The sequence below is a fragment of the Canis lupus genome, chromosome 15, assembly GCF_048164855.1.
Source record: "Canis lupus baileyi chromosome 15, mCanLup2.hap1, whole genome shotgun sequence".
Classification (NCBI taxonomy): Eukaryota; Metazoa; Chordata; class Mammalia; order Carnivora; family Canidae; genus Canis; species Canis lupus.
In genome coordinates, this window is record NC_132852.1 from 27,579,407 (window position 1) to 27,597,227 (window position 17,821).

The window sequence follows — 17,821 nt, forward strand, 5'->3', positions numbered from 1 at the left end:
CTCCTTTCAAGATGGTTGGGAAGAAGGATGCATATACCTGCTTCAGTTTGGAGAAGAGCTGGTGGTTCACAGACTGTCTCAAGCGGCAACATTTCTACAGCATATGTTCAAGTGTGCCTTGTGTTTTTGCTACTACAATCCTTAAATGGAAACTCTTCATGATTCAGAAGGCTCCAGAATTTTTTGCACTAACTTGAAAAGGAAAAAAAAATTCTACTCCTCCACAAAATATCGATAGATTTATTGGGGGCATTAAGCCTCAAGAGATCTGTTTTTTTTTTTTTAATTATGATTCAACCCTGAAGGTAGTGGAGAGCAGCAGGGTAGGATGATGCCTTCGGGGGGAGCCCTGGGTGGCTCAGCGGTTTAGCACCTGCCTTCAGCCCAGGGCCTGATCCAGGAGTCCCAGGATTGAGTCCCGCATCAGGCTCCCTGCATGGAGCATGCTTCTCCCTCTGCCTGTGTCTGTCTCTCTCTGTGTATCTCTCATGAATAAATAAATAAAATCTTAAAAAAAAAAAAAAAACTTTAGTTCCCAGTACCTCTCATTTTAAAACGTTTTGGAAATCTCTCTTCTAACCATTCACTCAACCAAGTTTTACATGGCAGTTCATCTTAGCCTGGTGACTGAAAAGATTGAAAAATTCAAATCTCACATCAAGAACCTACACTCGGATTTTTTTTTTTTTAACCCTTTGAAAGATTCTCATGGCTCAGGAGAGGAGGAAAATCCTAATATAGGACTCTGTTGTCCTACCCTATAAGCCAGAACAATCCCACTAGCCTCTCCTCTCGCCAACAGACCGAACTCCTGGGGCCCAGTTTGCCTCCCAAGCTCAGCATCCCACCTGTGCCCTTCAACACACTCTCTTCCCCCATAACGGTTTCCCCCTTATGTCTTCTAGTTACACCCCTGTTCATCCCTCTGTTGTCCCCTCCCTCGGGAAAATCTGATTTAAATCAAAGGTTTTCAAAGGACTATCTACCCATCTCCCTAGCAATGATCATTGTTACAATTTTAGATTTTGTGTGCGTGTGCAAGCTCCTCCAGGGCAGAAGCTGCACCCAGTTTTTTTTTTTTTTTTTTTTTTTTTTTTTTTTTTTTATGATAGACATAGAGAGAGAGAGAGGCAGAGACACAGGCGGAGGGAGAAGCAGGCTCCATGCAGGGAGCCCGACGCGGGACTCGATCCCAAGACTCCAGGGTCGCGCCCTGGGCCAAAGGCAGGCGCCAAACCGCTGCGCCACCCAGGGATCCCCCGCACCCAGTTTTGTGCACCTCGGTACCTCGCCCCGTTCCCCAAACAATGAACGTTGAACACATTTGCAGGGTGACTTTAGTAACTGTGTTTGTGCCTCTGCTTTCTCCCCCCGCCGCCCCCCGCCGCCCAGCTTTGCTACGGCCCAAAACGAAAAACAAGCAGCGCTGTTGGGATTTGTATTCAGATCGGTATTCGTCTCCTCTCCATCTACGGACGTGGGAAGCTGGGAACCGAAGCGAGGCGACGCCGCCGAGCCGGGGAGGGCGGGGGGCCGCGCGGCCGCACGGCGGGCCACGGAGGGCTCGGCCCCACCGCCCCCAGCCCGGCGCGCCCCCCGCGCCCCCGCGCGAGCGCGAGTCGCCGGCGGAAGTGCTGCGTCGCGCACTTCCGGGTGTTGTCTGGCCGCCGCCGCCGCCGCCGCCGCCGCCGCGCGTCTCCCGTGTCCCGTCTCCCGGCCGCCGCCGCCGCCGCCGCCTCGCGTCCTGGAGCCAGGAGCGACGTCACCGCCATGGCCGGCATCAAAGGTGGGCCTGGGGCGCAGGGCGCCGGAGGGCGGGCTTGGCCGCCCGGGAGAGGGGGAGGGGGTCCGTCGCGGGTCCCCGCACGCCGCCGCCTCGGCCCGGGCGCGCGCGACGCGGGGGGTCCCTGCGCTTGGCCGCCGCCCGCCGCCCGCCCCGCGGCCCCCGCCTCCGCCCTCGCAGCCCGCGAGCCGAGCTGGGCGCGGCGCCCCCTCCGCCCCCGCCCGCGTCCCCGGTCCCCGTCCCCGTCCCCCGAAAGGCCGGCGCGGTGGGCGGCTTCTGCGTCGGCCCCCGCTCGCTGCTCGTCTCGGAAGCCTCCCTCCCAGCGCGCGTCGGCCCCGCTACGGAGAACCGAGGGGTCCTGGGCGTGCGGGAGCCCCGCAGCGCCTCGGGCCGTCGCTCGCGTTTTGCAGGAGTTTGCGTCCGAGAGAGGCGAGCGGGCACTGGTTTTGCGGGGCTTGAGGCCCCAGGGGATGCCAGTTACGGGAAGTCAGGTGTCGTCTCCCGCTCGGCTTGGGGTGCCGAGCCGAGCCGAGTCCCTCCGGAGCGCCCTGGAAGGACTTAGGGACGGCCCTTTCCTGGACCTTGGCCGCCACCTCCCCCTCTTGGGACCTGCGCTCCCCGCTTTCACAGGCTTCCGAAACTGGTGCGTGTTGGTTTGTGGGGTCCGTCCGAGCAGGTAGAGCCTGTAAGGGACCCCGAAGTGCTCCTGTCCTCCGCGGCTGCACGTTGACGCTCTGTAGTTGGGTTCGTTGAAGGACTAAAACCGTGTTACGGCTTAATGGGAAATTGCTCGCTTATTCACATATTTTCTTTAGGAATTACGGCAGCTTGCACTCTTTCGTATTATTTGGTAGTTTTTGTTGATGTGATTAGAAGGAGATACCGTTGACAGCCTTTTCAACTCTTTGACCACCAATTGCATTGATTTCCTGACCTGACGGCTTGGTACAAGGGGCAGGGAAGCAAGCAGGAGAGCTCTGATAGTAGTGTTGGGTTTTTTTGGTTTTGTGTGTGTGTGTGTGTGTTTGTGTGTGTGTTTCTGTGTAACTTCTTTCCTTCAGGACAACTTTTATTGAGCTTCTTTGCCAGAGTCACATTTTTGCTGTATCTGGTTTATAATTTAATGTCTGAAAACATTTCATTATCGATGTAAAGCTTTGTCATTAGATAAGCAACAAAGATCATTTTCAACTTTTATTTATTTATTTATTTTTTTGAACTGTGATAGACCTCTTTAAATCTCTGTATGGAAAGGTAGTTTGGGTAGAATGCTGTGGTTTTTAAGAATGTTGCCAGTTTCCCGATTCTTCCCAATTTCTTCAGTGTCATCAACGGAAGTCTCCCTCTGAAGAAAATAGCTTTGTAGTTTCCTTTTCCAAATTTAGGAAAATATTAACCAGGCGGAAGTATCTCAGATGGAATTGTGCTAATAAACTTTCGGTTTCCAGAAGATTTTTCTGATTGTTAGGACTTTTATCAGGACATTTTCTTTCGTTGGCCTGTCTTTGTATTAGGCAGGAGTGCTGCTGTAATTGGAGACCATCATTTATTTCTTAAGCCATTTGCTAATATTTGGTCATATGTTAGATTTTTCTGGGAACTCCCAGGTTAGGGAACTGGCCCCTGCTAGGCTAATTTCTTTGTAGTCACAGAATCAGCACCCCGTCTCTGGAGAGTTTAGATAATTGGGCTGTTCCATCCCTAGCCTAGAGGCTTTGGGAGTAGAAACCAGACTCAGATATCTAAGTTTTTCCCTCCAAATGTTTCATCACTCAGTTACAGTATAAATTCTTGCCTTGTTGATGTGTCATATGGGACAACCATTCATACACAAATGATGAAATTTCTATATAAACCAGCCTAGTTGCTGATTTCATAAGACTGGAGAAACTTTGTAAGTTTTGAGAACACTTTAGAGTGATATGTTTAACCCCACTGATTTTTATCATATTCAGTGTGACTGGGAGGTGGGATGTCACAGAAAGCTATTTTTTAATACTTAAATCTTACCTTGTTTTCATTTTTAATTTTTTAAGAGATCATCTTTTATTGACTTTTTCAGAGTGTACTCAAAGAATTTAGACTTTCTTTTTTGGTAAGAACATGATTGTTCTCTGTCATAGAAGAGTTACCCTCAGACACCATCGAGCCCTAAAGCTATTGCCTTTTGGCCAAGATTACCACAAACCAGTATGCTTTTTGAGATTTTTCTGCCTGATTCAAGAATTTTTTTCAGTTACCATTCTCTTCTGAGAGGGCAGATCTTGCTTATGTGCAGTTCTACCTCCTATTTGTCATTTGCTTATGGGAAGCAAGATTTTTAAACTTAGAAAATTTTATGTTACGAGTTACAGGTAACAATGATCATTTCTGGGTAGAGAAAGTGACTACTCAATTTTGTTCTGGCTACATGAATTGCTATTGAAAAAATATGTATAAATGAACATAGGTAGCTCTTTAATTTTTTTTATTCTGCTGAAATTCTCACACAACAGTTGTTGACTGAATAAGAGCCTAAGAGCCTAAGGGTCTGTTTATAAAGAATGGTAGCTTTAGTGTATGGGCTTTGTGACATCTGTTGTGCTCTGTAGTGACCCTTGTTTCTTCCAGGATTCTAAATTATATTCTGGATAAATGGCTTCTGAATAAATAAGTTGTTATTATATAGTATTTATAGTGGTGAATTTAGCTGTTGGGCAACTACATTCAAAAAGTGAAGATGGTTCCCTGAAACTAATATAACACTGTATGTTAGTTATACGGAAATAAAAAAAAATTTTTAAGCGAAGATGACATTTTACTTCTTCAGCATGTCTTGTTACAAGTATCTTTAGTGTTCAGAGAATTATTTGCATTTTAGTTCTAGTCCAAGTCTCATTTTTTAAAAAGATTTTATTTGTTTATTTGAGAGCAAGAGAACACAAGCAGGAGAGGGGCAGAGGGAGAGGGAGAAGCAGACTCCCCACTGACCAGGGAGCCCGATGCAGGGTTCCATCCCAGAGTCCTGGGATCATGACCTGAGCCCAAGGCAGACACTTAACTGACTGAGCCACCCAGGCACCCCCAAGTCTCATTTTATAGAAGAAAGAACTGACACTCAGCTACTATTATGTAGGCAGCTAGTTAAGTGGCTAGTAGGGGCTAGGGACCCATTGTCTCCTGACTTTCATTTATGTGCTGTTTTTACCCTGCTACTTTGGAATGATCTTCCTATCCTCTTCCCTTCTGTTCCTTTCTCTCTTTTTTTCCCCTTGGGTTTTTTACTCATTCTAAAATATTTATTATGCAGTGTTAAGAGCTGGGGTGTGAGCATGAACAGAAAAACTTTTTCCCTGCTGTGGTGGACCAAACAGATTATAAGGAAAAACAGATACAGGGGTGCCTGGATGGCTTAGTCAGTTAAGCATCATACTCTTGATTTTGGCTCAGGTCACGATCTCAGAGTCATGGAATCAAGCCCCACATCGTGCTTTGTGCTCAGCACGGAGTCTGCTTGTCCCTTTCCCTATGCTCCTTACCCCACTTGCACGTACACTCTCTGTCTTCCAATCTCTCTCTCTCTCTAAAATAAATTAAATCTGTATTTTAAAAAGGAAAAACAGGTATAAGTCATTATAAAATTACAGCTATCGTAACTGAGCAAAGAGAATGTATACAGTGCAAGGAGGGCCTCTGCACATGCATAATCCTCTGCCTGGGATACTCCCCTGCAGATATCCACGTGATTTGCTCCCTCATTTCATATAAATCTCTGTTCAGATGTCACCTCATCAGAGATGTCTTCCGAGGCCGCTCTGTCTGAAATACCACTCCCATCGTCGTACCTTACTTGATTTCTTTCATAGCACTTAACATTAATTTTCTAACTTTATTTTTATGATTTTGTTCCCTGCTAGAGTATAAGCTTCGTGAGAGCAAGAGCTTTAATTTTTTTTTCATTGCCTTATCAAGAACAGTGTGTGAAAACGTATTAGGTGCTCAGGAGATATTTGTTGAATAATGAATGAATATATCTAATAGGAGGAATTGGTCTAGCAGGAGATTTGAAAAAAACTTCAGTGAGGAAGAAATGATTGAGCTGACATCTGAAGGACATAGAGGAATTCACTTGGAAGAAAGAGGAAGGGAATGGAAGAATAATGCAAGCTCCCTGCATGTGGAAGGACCTTGTCTGGTTTCTTAACATATCTCCAGCACTTGTTATGTATTTAACTCTCAGTAAATATTTCTTGAATGAAATGAATGAATGAAAAAGTTTCCGAGATAGAAGGGACATGTATAAGGGCCATGTGGGTGAGGAGCCTGCTAATTTCTGGGAGAGGAAAGGCCAGTGTAACCAAAGTGCAGAGAGCAAGGCATAGTAATAATATAGGCTGGTGTTAGGAGAGTGAGCAGGGTCACATTTTGAGGGTCTATGAACAAAACAAGTGGTAAACTCAGTATTTTTCTCACAGTTTACATTGCATTTCATTGTAAACTTGAAGTTACTTGCTGTAAAATAAAAATGCAACTCTTTTTCTTTCTTTTTTCTGTAACTGAAAATATAATGGCACTAAGGACTAGGGAAATGTGTTCAGAGTTGACATGATCTACATCGGTGATCTAAATGAAAACCAAATCTACTATCTTACCATACCATGTGAGTGGGTGTCTGTAATTATAACCATTTTAATCCAGAGAAATCTGTCAGTAGTACTGGGCAGGATTTAACCCCTTTACTGTTAGTTTTGGTTTGTATATGTTAGCTTTTCTTTTGGTAACTTTTAGACCTTCTGCAACTCTTTTGAAAAATAAGATTTCTGTTAAGGTTAATGTACTGCCTCATTTAAAACAAAAAACACCTAAGTTATTCTCTTAGCCAATGCAGTTACAGAAAAATACAAGTTATATAGAACTCTAAATAAATAAATAGATCATTTGTATCTTTGCTTAATTCTAGGCCATCAATTAACTATGCCTATTGAAGAAAGTTTTTTCTACTCACTAATAATATGTGAAAACATTTTATAAAATATGTTTTGTGTGTGTATAACTTTAGAAACTATGTTTTATCTGTAGAATGCATCTATTGCTTGTGTTAATATCTTAAAATAGTGATACCAAAGAAGGATTTATACCCATTATCTTGTGCATTTTCCAATGTGTAGAAGGTTAGGGGAGGAAACCCAACTATAGTTTTGTAAGCTATTTAAAGGTCTATATCAAAATTAGTTGATTAAAATTATTAACTCCAGATATCCTTGGACACTTTTTTCTTACTAGTTTTGAGCACATTGGGTGTATATGCAAGAAGCAGGAACTGATCATGAGAGACTTTCCCAAAAAATAAAGTTCTAAAGTCCAGTAAAGCTGAGAATGCAGTTTCTGAACATCCTGCTTTTCAAACTGTAATGATCTGTGGAGTAAATATAACACTAATTACTGGAGGAACATCGATCTGGCAGGCTAAGATACTTATTAGAAATAGAGCCAGTAATGAGGGAATGTGGTAGTGTGTTCATGATGGGTCAGGGCTCTGAAAATCAGTGTTGCTTTATTTTGCTTTGAAGATGACACAAAAAACTTATTCAGAGACTATAGATAACTTAGAGTATAATTGAAGATAACTCACTTTTAATGCATTTGTTTTTTTGTATTGTGTTCTGTTTTGCCTTTTGCTTCTGGGATCCCAGGTAATGTTCAGACTGCTAACACTGATATTAAAAATAATGTTAAGTTTAATTAATGTTTGTATTTGACTCTATTTACTTTGCAGCTTTGATTAGTTTGTCCTTTGGAGGAGCAATTGGGCTGATGTTTTTGATGCTTGGATGTGCCCTTCCAATATACAAGTATGTAAAATTTTTGTGTTTTTGAGTGTTTGAGGGTAAAATTTTTCTACTTTTAAAACTTTAAGAATTTTTTGAATGAAAGCTTCTACTGTAGAAGTAATTGTGAGAAATGTTCATTGACCAAGGACAAACCTTTTTAAAAGTGCAAAAAATGCTTTGGCTATTGCACTACTGTTCAGTTTTAAGTGCCTATTGATAAAATTAAACATGAGAAGATTTTAAAATGTCTTTTCAGCAAAAAATACCAGAAGCAGAATTAAGAGACAGTTGACTCAGAAAAAGTTATGTAAGCTATTACTTTCCATAGGGTAGAAAGAACTTTTAAAAATTAATAGGATAGGGACGCCTGGGTGGCTCAGCGGTTGAACGTCTGCCTTTGGCTTGGTGTGATCCTGGAGTCCTGAAGTCCTAGGATTGAGCCCCGCATCGGGCTCTCTACATGGAGCCTGCTTCTCTGCCCTCTTCCTATGTTTCTGCCTCTCTTTCCGTGTCTCTCATGAATAAAGAAATAAAATCTTTTTTAAAAAAAGGATAGATAAGTGAGAAAAATACAGACAACTAAATAAAAAAAATGCACAAGTATGAAAAAAGAACTGCACATTTACTAATAATAAGCACATGAAGTTATATTCAGCCTCTTTCAAAATTAAATGAAATCCTTTGGCAGAGATAAAAGCTATGGGTAGACAGGCACCGCCGTGTGCAGTGGGGTGAAGGAATAGCTATGTGCAGTCATCTTGGAGGCCAGTTTGCTTATAGCTCTCAAAATGTGTATATTCCTTGAACTAGTCATTCCACTTAGAATTTTCTCATGCAAATCTCCTGGCAGATGTTTGCAAAGACATGTATATGGGGGGGATTCTCGGTATACATGGCAGCCCGGTTAATAACAAAAGCCCTGGAGGCATCCTAAAGGCCTGTCAAAGGAGAAATGGTTTAAACTATGGTACGTCCATCCATCCATGGAAATCATAGGCACTTTTAAAAAGAATGAGGAAGAGCTGTAAATCCTAACAGGTAAAGGTGCTCAAGATACATTGTTAAATGGAAAAATGCAGTGATTCATGTTGCTAAAATTTATCTGTATGGAAATATGGAAGGACCCACAAGAAGGTCATTAGGAGAGTGGAAGGAGAAAGGAGGGGAGATATGGGCGGCTTGGTGTTTCCACTTTTGTGCTTTTGTTTTCTTTTTAACTTTTTATGTTGAAATGATTACATACTATCAAGAAGTTGCAAAGATCACTTCTCTGCCTTTTGGCTAAGATCAAGTGAAGAAGTTGCAAAGGTAGTACAGAGAGGTCCCCTGTCCCTTCACACAAGCTTCCCCCAGTGGCCCTGTCTTACATAACCTTACTTGTATTATCCAACCCGGAAATGACATTGGCACAATACAAAGCTAGATTGCACATTAAAAGCCACCTATTTTCTATATTCTGGCTGAAAGTCTTCAACATTACTTTCAGTTCATTTTCTACATTTTGATTTTAGTGTTTTGGGAGTTCACAGTGACCGAAGCAGAGTTTGGGGGTGTTCCAGCTTTAAGCCAAGAAAACTGTCATTCATTAAAAGTTAAGGGCATGAATTTTGCCTTTTAAAAATTACTGTGCCAATATTTCTATTTTCCATATGCTTCTTTATGTATAACTTAAATAATATTTTTGAATTTTGGGCCTTGATTCCAACTGTTTTAGTTTATAAAGCATTTTCTTCTAATATAAGAAATTTTTAATCATTGTGTCACAACTGGCTTTAGAAATACCATGACTAAATGTTTTTCTTTTCAGTGTTCAGGTTATTGTTTATTTTTAATCTATATCATGTTTTGTACCTTGCAACATTTCTTTGGTCCTTATTTTTGAAAAGCATGTATTATGTGTAGAAAAATGACATAGATAGCAAAAACTACATTAACTTATTTTTTTTTTCCTAGCCAATACTGGCCTCTCTTTGTTCTGTTTTTTTACATCCTTTCACCTATTCCATACTGCATAGCGAGAAGATTAGTGGATGACACAGATGCTATGAGTAACGCTTGTAAGGAACTTGCCATATTTCTTACAACAGGCATTGTTGTCTCAGCTTTTGGGCTCCCTATTGTGTTTGCCAGAGCACATCTGGTAAGTAAATATATTTTTCTGTTAACGATTTTACATTAGACTGTGTGTTAAAATTACCTCAGGAAAAAAGATTTTGATAAATGACATGAAAAAGAGATGAGAGACATAAGATCCTAGAGGATAGAGATAATCTTTTGTTGTCATTAACTGATAAAAATGATATTGGAGAGCATGGCTGGGGTCTGCAACAACAGTTGGCTCACCAGTACTTCACTCCCAGAACTGGGCACATCAGCTCACCCAGTGCTTCCCAACCACAAGCCACCCCCTCTGTAACTGTTGAAAGGCCTAAGGGGACATTATGTGTTCTCTGCAAATGGGAAAGTATGAAAGAGGGGAAGGGGTGCTGGGCTCCATATGCTTGTCTCCCTCCCAGACTCGGCAATCAGATTCACTCCTCCATCTCTGAGGAGGTAGAAAAGCCAGGGCCCTTCCAAATGGTGAGACAGGTAATCCCCTTTGCCCCTTTAAAAGAATGTACATGAATGTGTTTTCGTCTCTAGTACTTTAATCTGCTCTCTAGATAAAATTAGATTTACTGAAGAAGAGTTGGAGCAGATTTCTTTACAAACCAAAAGTTGTATATGTCTGTGCTGCCTCTTCAGAGTCCAGAAGTCGAGCTGTTGAATAATTATCATCTTCGTGACTTTGTCTTTTTAAAAGAAGTAAATTAAAAACAGCAATATAGAAAAGACCATTATGTCTTCAGTAGAGTGAAAGTTATTATTACAAATTGTATCTGTTTTAGATCATGATTGGCTTTCAACTAGAGTCTTGATTTACTTTTCATTCTCTTTTTGTTTTTCATGTGTCTATTAACTGTTTGTCTTCTTTTCCTAGATTGAGTGGGGAGCTTGTGCACTTGTTCTCACAGGAAACACAGTCATCTTTGCAACTATACTGGGCTTTTTCTTGGTCTTTGGAAGCAATGATGACTTCAGCTGGCAGCAGTGGTGAAAGGAATTACTGAACTATTGTCAGATGGACTTCTTGTCATTTGTTGGCCATCCACGCACACAGAAGATGGGGCAGGAATGCTGAGTGGTACAGCAAGCCTCTTGGGGGTATTCTAGGTGCTCCCTTCTCACTTTTATTGTAAGCATACTATTTTCACAGAGACTTGCTGAAGGATTAAAAGGATTTTCTCTTTTGGAAAAGCTTGACTGATTTCACACTTATCTCTAGTATGCTTTTTGTGGTGTCCTGCTGAATTTAAATATTTATGTATCCCTGTTTAGTTTTTTTTTTTTTAATCAGTATGCAATGTTAAGCCTTTTTAAAATGTAATAACCATTTGCATTGGTTAGGAATTAGATTTCTGCTGGCTATTACTGGGCTAAAGGATATTTTTTGTCTTAAAATTATTTAACCTCCATTGCAAAAAGTTAAAAGTTTTCAATCAGGATGACATCACTCCCAATTTTATGCAAACATGCAGACTGTTGGTATACCTTATAGACTGTATACTCAGTGCAAATATAGCTGCATTTATACCTCAGAGGAGCCAAGTATTAATGCCCGTGCCCTCCATAAGGGTTGCTGGTTTTGCCAGTGAGCAGGTGTTTTATGAATTGAAAATTATCTTATGGAATTGCTACAAAGGAGTGCTTTTCTTCTCAGTTGATAGAAGAATTTATTGTTAAAGGTAAGCGTGTAAAACCAGATTTCTGAGATGGTTTTTATTTATGTTTATTATAGTTAAAGTAGAGTGAGTTGCATTGTGGGAAGAAACGACGTTGAAATTCCATTTTTTTGAATCCTCTATTTATAAGTGAAATGTTTGATCCTCTATCAGCCTTTCATATTTTACCATGGATGAAATGGACTTACGTGGAACTACTACTGATAAGGGAAAGTTGTATGTTTGCGTCACCTAGACCAGAAAACCTTTCCCTGCTTCCTCCTTTTAACTTATTTTATACATTGTATATATTAAGTAAAATAACTTTTCAAATATAGTTTAATAACACTTAAATTAGAGGTGTTTATCTCACCTGGAAAGTAATTGCTATGCCATACATGCCGAGTGCCCCCTGCCCCGCAAGGCCTTGACATGATTAACAAGTGACTTTGTTAGTCTTGCAGAGAAGTGACGCATTAACAATTTAAGATTTAGACCATGGTAATTGTAGTTCTTATTCTCTAAGGTTATATCATATGTAATTTAAAAATATTTAAGACAAGTTTCCTGTATACCTCTCAACTTCTTTGATTTTTATTTCATCATGATAGATATGCTCTTTCCTTTTAAATGACATTTATTGTGTGAATTAATGCAAAGTAGCCAAATCCAGCTGTATAGCAGCTTCAAACACAGACCTGACCAAAAAATTCCCAGTAACCAGGCATGATCAAATCATAGTGGTCATTTGCATCTCAACAATTATCAGTACCTTTTTCTAGAGCTAGTTATGAAAATGTTCAAGTTGGTTCAACAGTATGTTGTTGAGGATATTTGTGTGTTTATTCAGTATACTTACATAAAAACTATTTTGCCTTCAGACAAAACTGAGTGATCATGACAGCTACCTTTTGTTGTTTTATGAAGTTTATTTCTCAAGAAAAGGGGAACAAATTTTGGGTTTACTAAAGATGCTTGAAGGCCACAGGTTTTATTGCCAAAACCCAAGTTGTGACTTTCGCTGTGAGATGGGAAGCAGAATGAAGGATTTGCATGTGGCTGTCCCACTTAGTAGGCTAGAAACAACTTGCAGTGTTATAATTATATAAACCTAAGAGGAAGGTACAGGTACACAGGAAGTAGCTGGCCATACAGTTGGGAACTCAGTGCCTGTGATCTACTTGATTTTTTTTTTCAGGAAGTACATATTCTGGCCCTTCCCCATTATCTGTTCTAGAATATCAGTGCAGTGCACTGCTACTGTTTTATTCACTTGGCCATAGACTCTTTTTCTAACAGCTGCATATTCTTTCTGTATACGGATTGCATTGGCAGCATTGTGTCTTTCATCTTGCACACTAGCTCGACATAGTGCTGTCTCTGATTTCTAGGCTAGTTTGAGGTATGAGTTTTCCATAGAATGTGCACTGATACTGCATTGCCATTCTTCTATGGAAAGAAAACTTTTGATGATGAAACAATAAAGATTTTAAATATCTATTTTAGTTTGTGGGTGTTTTTGAAGTGAAAATATACTGTGCACTTCAGCTCTTGAAGTGCCTTATTCATTTTAATAACGTGATGTAAAGCAAGTATGACATTAGTCATTAATGTTAGACTTGAAAGAGTTTCACTTGCAAAATAGAATTGAAACCATAGTAATGTTACGGTGAAGCCCTATGATTTTGTGCTATGATGAAAGGATTGGTAAACTGGGGAAGTAGAATTTTTACCTAACCCTTTACAAAAAAGCCATAAATGATTTTGTTGATATAAAAAGACTGTTGATAATCTAAAGTCAAGGTTGTACCTATTCTTAAATTTTCAGATCTTTTTTATGACTGTATGTTTTATTGTGTATTTATCGCCATTTATTATTAGAGCATTTTGCAAACATTTCCAATAGTTAAAGGTAAAAAATCAGTGTGGTATAGTGTGAACAGAAAAAAGTACTGTTCTCTTTTGTCAAACATGAATCTTGTCCCAGACTGTCCTAATTATATAATCTCATTATATACTTTAAAAAGTTTAGGTCACAGTTTCTTAGTGTTTGCTCTAATATGATTTTTGGGGGGGTAATGTCAAAATAATCCAGATTTCTACAGTAAACTCTGGAATATTTATACTGAATGTGACGAGATTCATAAGTTTCAGGTAACTAAATCAGCACATCAAATTTAACAAGCAGTCATGCAACATTACTGTTAAGTGATATGTACATTTTACATCTCAGGATGTTTTATGGTTTATAAAATTGGTGGAAAATTCAAAATCATGTTTCTTCCATATAAAGCCTATGTTATCCTTTCTCTTGGTGAAGATTAGGGAGTTCTTATTTTATTACAGGCCTCCTAATTTTCTGGCATTCCCAGAGAAGAGAACATATCCTGTAAAATAAATATTCCAGATAACTGAAGTTTATCTCAAAAAGAACTGACATTTGTTTTATTTATTTTGGTCAAAGTATTAAATGAGTCATATACTTTTGTACTTTCTAAGAATATATTAAGACATTTTGGGTTTTTCTTGGTAATTTAGGATTATCATGAATTATTTCTCCCTCTTTTAAAAGGCCCCAGACCTGTATCTTTCTGGAATTGTGTTTTTGCTGGCTTTTCTTAGAACTCAGTTTGTTCCTAGCATGCCTTAACTACTTTTGTTTCTAATTTTCTTTTTCTTTTTTTTTAAATTTTATTTATTTTAAGATTTATTCATTCATGAGAGGCACACAGAGAGAGAGAGAGAGAGAGAGAGGCAGAGACACAGGCAGAGGGAGAAGCAGGCTCCATGCAGGGAGCCCGATGTGGGACTCGATCCCGGGTCTCCAGGATCACGTCCTGGGCCAAAGGCAGGTGCCAAACTGCTGAGCCACCCAGGGATCCCCTGTTTCTAATTTTCCAAACTATAGTATATTAGGGGGCATCTGGGTAGCTCAGTTGGTTAGGTATCTGTCTCCTGGTTTGGCTCAAGTCATGATCTCTGGGTGCCCGGACTGAGCCCCACGTTGGGCTCTGTGGTAGGCAGGGAGTCTGCTGGGGGGTTCTCTCTCCCTTTCCTGTCTCCTCTGCCCCTCTCTCCACTCGTGTGTGCAGGCACTTTCTCCTTCCCTCTCTCTCAAATGGGTGGATAAATCTTTAAAAATAAATAAATAAACTATAGTACATTGGGAGGAATGGAAAGTTGCCAGGGGAAAAAATGAGGTAACCAAGCATACTGAATCAATTATGTAATATTTCTATTCACAATACCTCAGTGGGCCTAACTAGGTGCTCCCACCTCTTCTACAAATGAAATAAATGCTTTGTGATGAATCTTCTTCCTGCTGAAAGGGCTTTAAAAAAAAAAATAAACTGTAGCTGTTAAACTGTATATACCAGACAGTGGGAGGCTGTGAGAGGAAACACAGATAAGGAAGGAGTGACTGCTTCGAGTCCTCTTGCTAAACTCGAGGAGTTACCCTGAACATAGATACTCCTAGGCCTCTAACTGATTTAAGAGAGTTTCTATCTCTCTTCACCATTTGTTTTCAGTTGTAGAAAGTCTAGATATGAAGACAGTTTTACAGTTCACTTTCACTGAATATTTTGATCCAGTCTCTTGAAGATTATTTGAATCCATCCTTGGGCTTAGGACTATACTCTGTAGTCACAACAATTCGGATATTAATTGTTAACCTTGTAAATTCCTATCAGAGGGAATAAAACATCAAAGTCAAAAATGTTTTCACAAGTGAGAAACTAGGACCATGAAACATTCCTTTTTCAATTATAGTTGTTTTTTTGTTTGCATTTAGAGGGAGTACTCACAGGGGGAGATCAAGAGCTTTTGTTTCAGAAACCAGTAGAGTAGATAATACTAAGAAAGAGAAACTTTGTGGCAGCTTACAGCCATAGAAACCATCCAAAGAATAATATAGAATGAGACTGAGTGTTTCCATCTCTGTTTATAAGAGCATTACTATTTAATAATTTAGTTATCTTGATTTATACTGTGTCTGGCATTTTAATATCAGAAGTATCTTTTTCTCTTGGCTAATCTATATATTATATAATATGTAAATATAGTTATGACATAAAAGTCAGTGAACTTTTGTAGATCTGCGAACATCCAAAATAAAACATATTTCCCTGAAAGCTAGGTGTACTTACATAGAACATTTGAGGATTGTCTCTAAAAGTGTTCACTTTTGAACAACTTTCTAGGATTAAATTAAGATGGATGGATTTAAATTCATTTTTGTCATGCTCTAAACTGTCAACTTCCCAAATAAAGAATCAGCTCTAATACCTAGTTAATGAGTATATCAGTGAAGAGGAGAGTATTAGTCTCTCAAGGATTTTTTTTTAAAAATGGTTTTGAGGGATCCCTGGGTGGCACAGCGGTTTGGCGCCTGCCTTTGGCCCAGGGCGCGATCCTGAAGACCCAGGATCGAATCCCACGTCGGGCTCCTGGTGCATGGAGCCTGCTTCTCCCTCTGCCTGTGTCTCTGCCCCCCCCCCCCCCCGTGACTATCATAAATAAATAAAAAAAATTTTTTTAATGGTTTTGAGCTGTCCATACTAGAAAGGACATTTGTCATTTACAAGCATAAGTGGCCTTATTAATCTAGTGCTTAAAATTGTCTTCAAAAAATAGATTATTATAGGGGCACCTGGCTGGCTCAATTGGTAGAACATGTGACTCTTGATCTCAGGGTTGCAAGTTTGAGCCCTGTGGTGGGCTTAGAGCTTACCTTAAACAAAATACATACATATAATATATATGTGTATATATATGTATGTGTATGTATATATATACACACACACACACATACATACACACATATATATGTACACTTATAAAAACATCTTCCAGACACTGAGCAGAGGGTCCAACTAATTAGATAGAAATGGCTTATACTTCACCTTAGTATGTCACTGAGATAATTATGCTGAAACTCTGTGTTTGGTTCAAGCTTTTTATCTAGAGAAGTTCTTTGTTCCCAGTGGCAGCTGTATCCCACATGACAACATTCTAGGTACTATTGGGGAATAGAAGAAAAATAGGAGCACAGTCCCTCTCTGAACTAGATAGAGACTCAAAATATCAAAGGAAGCTGATTCCTATACTATGCCAAAAGGGAAGTGTGGGGGTTCACAGGAGGAGATTTAGGAAGCAAAAAGGAGGTAGAGGGTCATTTCCTGTTCTGCTTTGGCTTGTTTCTTGATGGCAGGAAGGGTCTTGGCAGCATGAACCTTTCTCTGGCGCATCATTGTGTGTGGTGGTGTCTCTTAGGCTTCCTGGGACTCCAGGGAAGTTGGAGCAACAGAAATGGTGGGGGGCACTTCTTGATTCTGACGTTCTCACTCTGGATCCCAGATACAACAGAGACATGAGAGGTGGTGAGATTTAGATTGTATTTTAAAGGAATAATCAAACAGATTTGCTGATGATCTGTGTTGGGGAAAAAAGAGGAGTCAGGGGTGACTACCAAGTTTTTGATTGTCATATCGGGATTAGGGGAAGAAGAGGTAGTGAGGAAATGTTTGAAAACAGTAATGTCTAGGTCAGTGGTTGAGCGTCTGCCTTTGGCTCAGGTTGTGATCCGGGGGTCCTGGGATGGAGTCTCACATTAGGTTCCTCTCGGGAAGCCTGCTTTTACCTCTGCCTGTGTCTCTGCTTCTTTCCATGTATCGCTCGTGAATAAATAAATAAATAAATAAATAAATAAATAAATAAATAAATAAATCTTTAAAAACACACACACAACAACAAGGTCTAGACCGTATGTCCAAACTGCTGGTTCGTCATAACCACATTATCTGGAAGTGACATCATTGTCTTATTTCAGACCTTTACCAGACAAAACAATACTATCTACACTTCATCCTTGTCACTACTTTATAAATTCCCGAGGGCTGACACTGTAGCACACATCTTGGCCTAGTGGTTACACAGTGAGTTCTTAAGTCAGCCTGCCTATACTGCATAATGTGGCTGTCATGTTTAAAAGGGACATGCAGAGGGTGTACAGTGATTGAGATTGTTAACGTTAGCTGTTATTACTGTTTCTTACCAATTCTCTGTACTGCTAAGCAGTTCCCTCTTCTCATGGAAGTAGACAAACTAAAAAGCAAACAAAACATTTTAGCAGTCCAGTCTTAATAGTATATATTGCTAACAGGAGTCACCCCATCAGCCTCATAGTATCTCTTGGAAATGCTCCACCTTCCTGGTTTCAGGTCCTTCATTGCAGTACTTCAAGGTAATCAGGATGACCCATTGATTATCTGATAAATGCTGCCAGGGTGCCATAACATGCTTCTGATGGGTTATGTATACATGATCCTCCCTACCCCACTCCTGCACCAAACCTGAAAGACGATACATTTTTTTTGTTTTTAAAGAACAGAGAAAAATATTGCCGAGCTTAAAACATGAAGGGGGAAGTCTTGGTAGATCTGAAACTAAGAAATCCCTGAGAAAAA

The 17,821-nt window shown here is 40.2% G+C and overlaps 1 protein-coding gene across 1 annotated transcript; it reads left to right on the top strand.

Moving 5' to 3' along the window:
- Positions 1 to 1,632: 1,632 nt before the first annotated feature.
- On the top strand, positions 1,633 to 12,852 carry LEPROTL1 (leptin receptor overlapping transcript like 1). Its single transcript, XM_072776269.1, has 4 exons — positions 1,633 to 1,786; positions 7,539 to 7,614; positions 9,547 to 9,733; positions 10,574 to 12,852. Exons 1-4 carry the CDS (start codon positions 1,771 to 1,773, stop codon positions 10,688 to 10,690), a joined length of 396 nt encoding a protein of 131 aa, XP_072632370.1. The 5' UTR covers positions 1,633 to 1,770; the 3' UTR covers positions 10,691 to 12,852.
- Positions 12,853 to 17,821: the final 4,969 nt, after the last annotated feature.

Bases quoted from the DNA above. Each gene is read 5' to 3' on its own strand.
- LEPROTL1 (XM_072776269.1), top strand. The intron at 7,615-9,546 runs GTATGTAAAATT...TTTTTTTCCTAG, and splicing joins TGTGCCCTTCCAATATACAA to CCAATACTGGCCTCTCTTTG. The intron at 9,734-10,573 runs GTAAGTAAATAT...TTCTTTTCCTAG, and splicing joins TGTTTGCCAGAGCACATCTG to ATTGAGTGGGGAGCTTGTGC.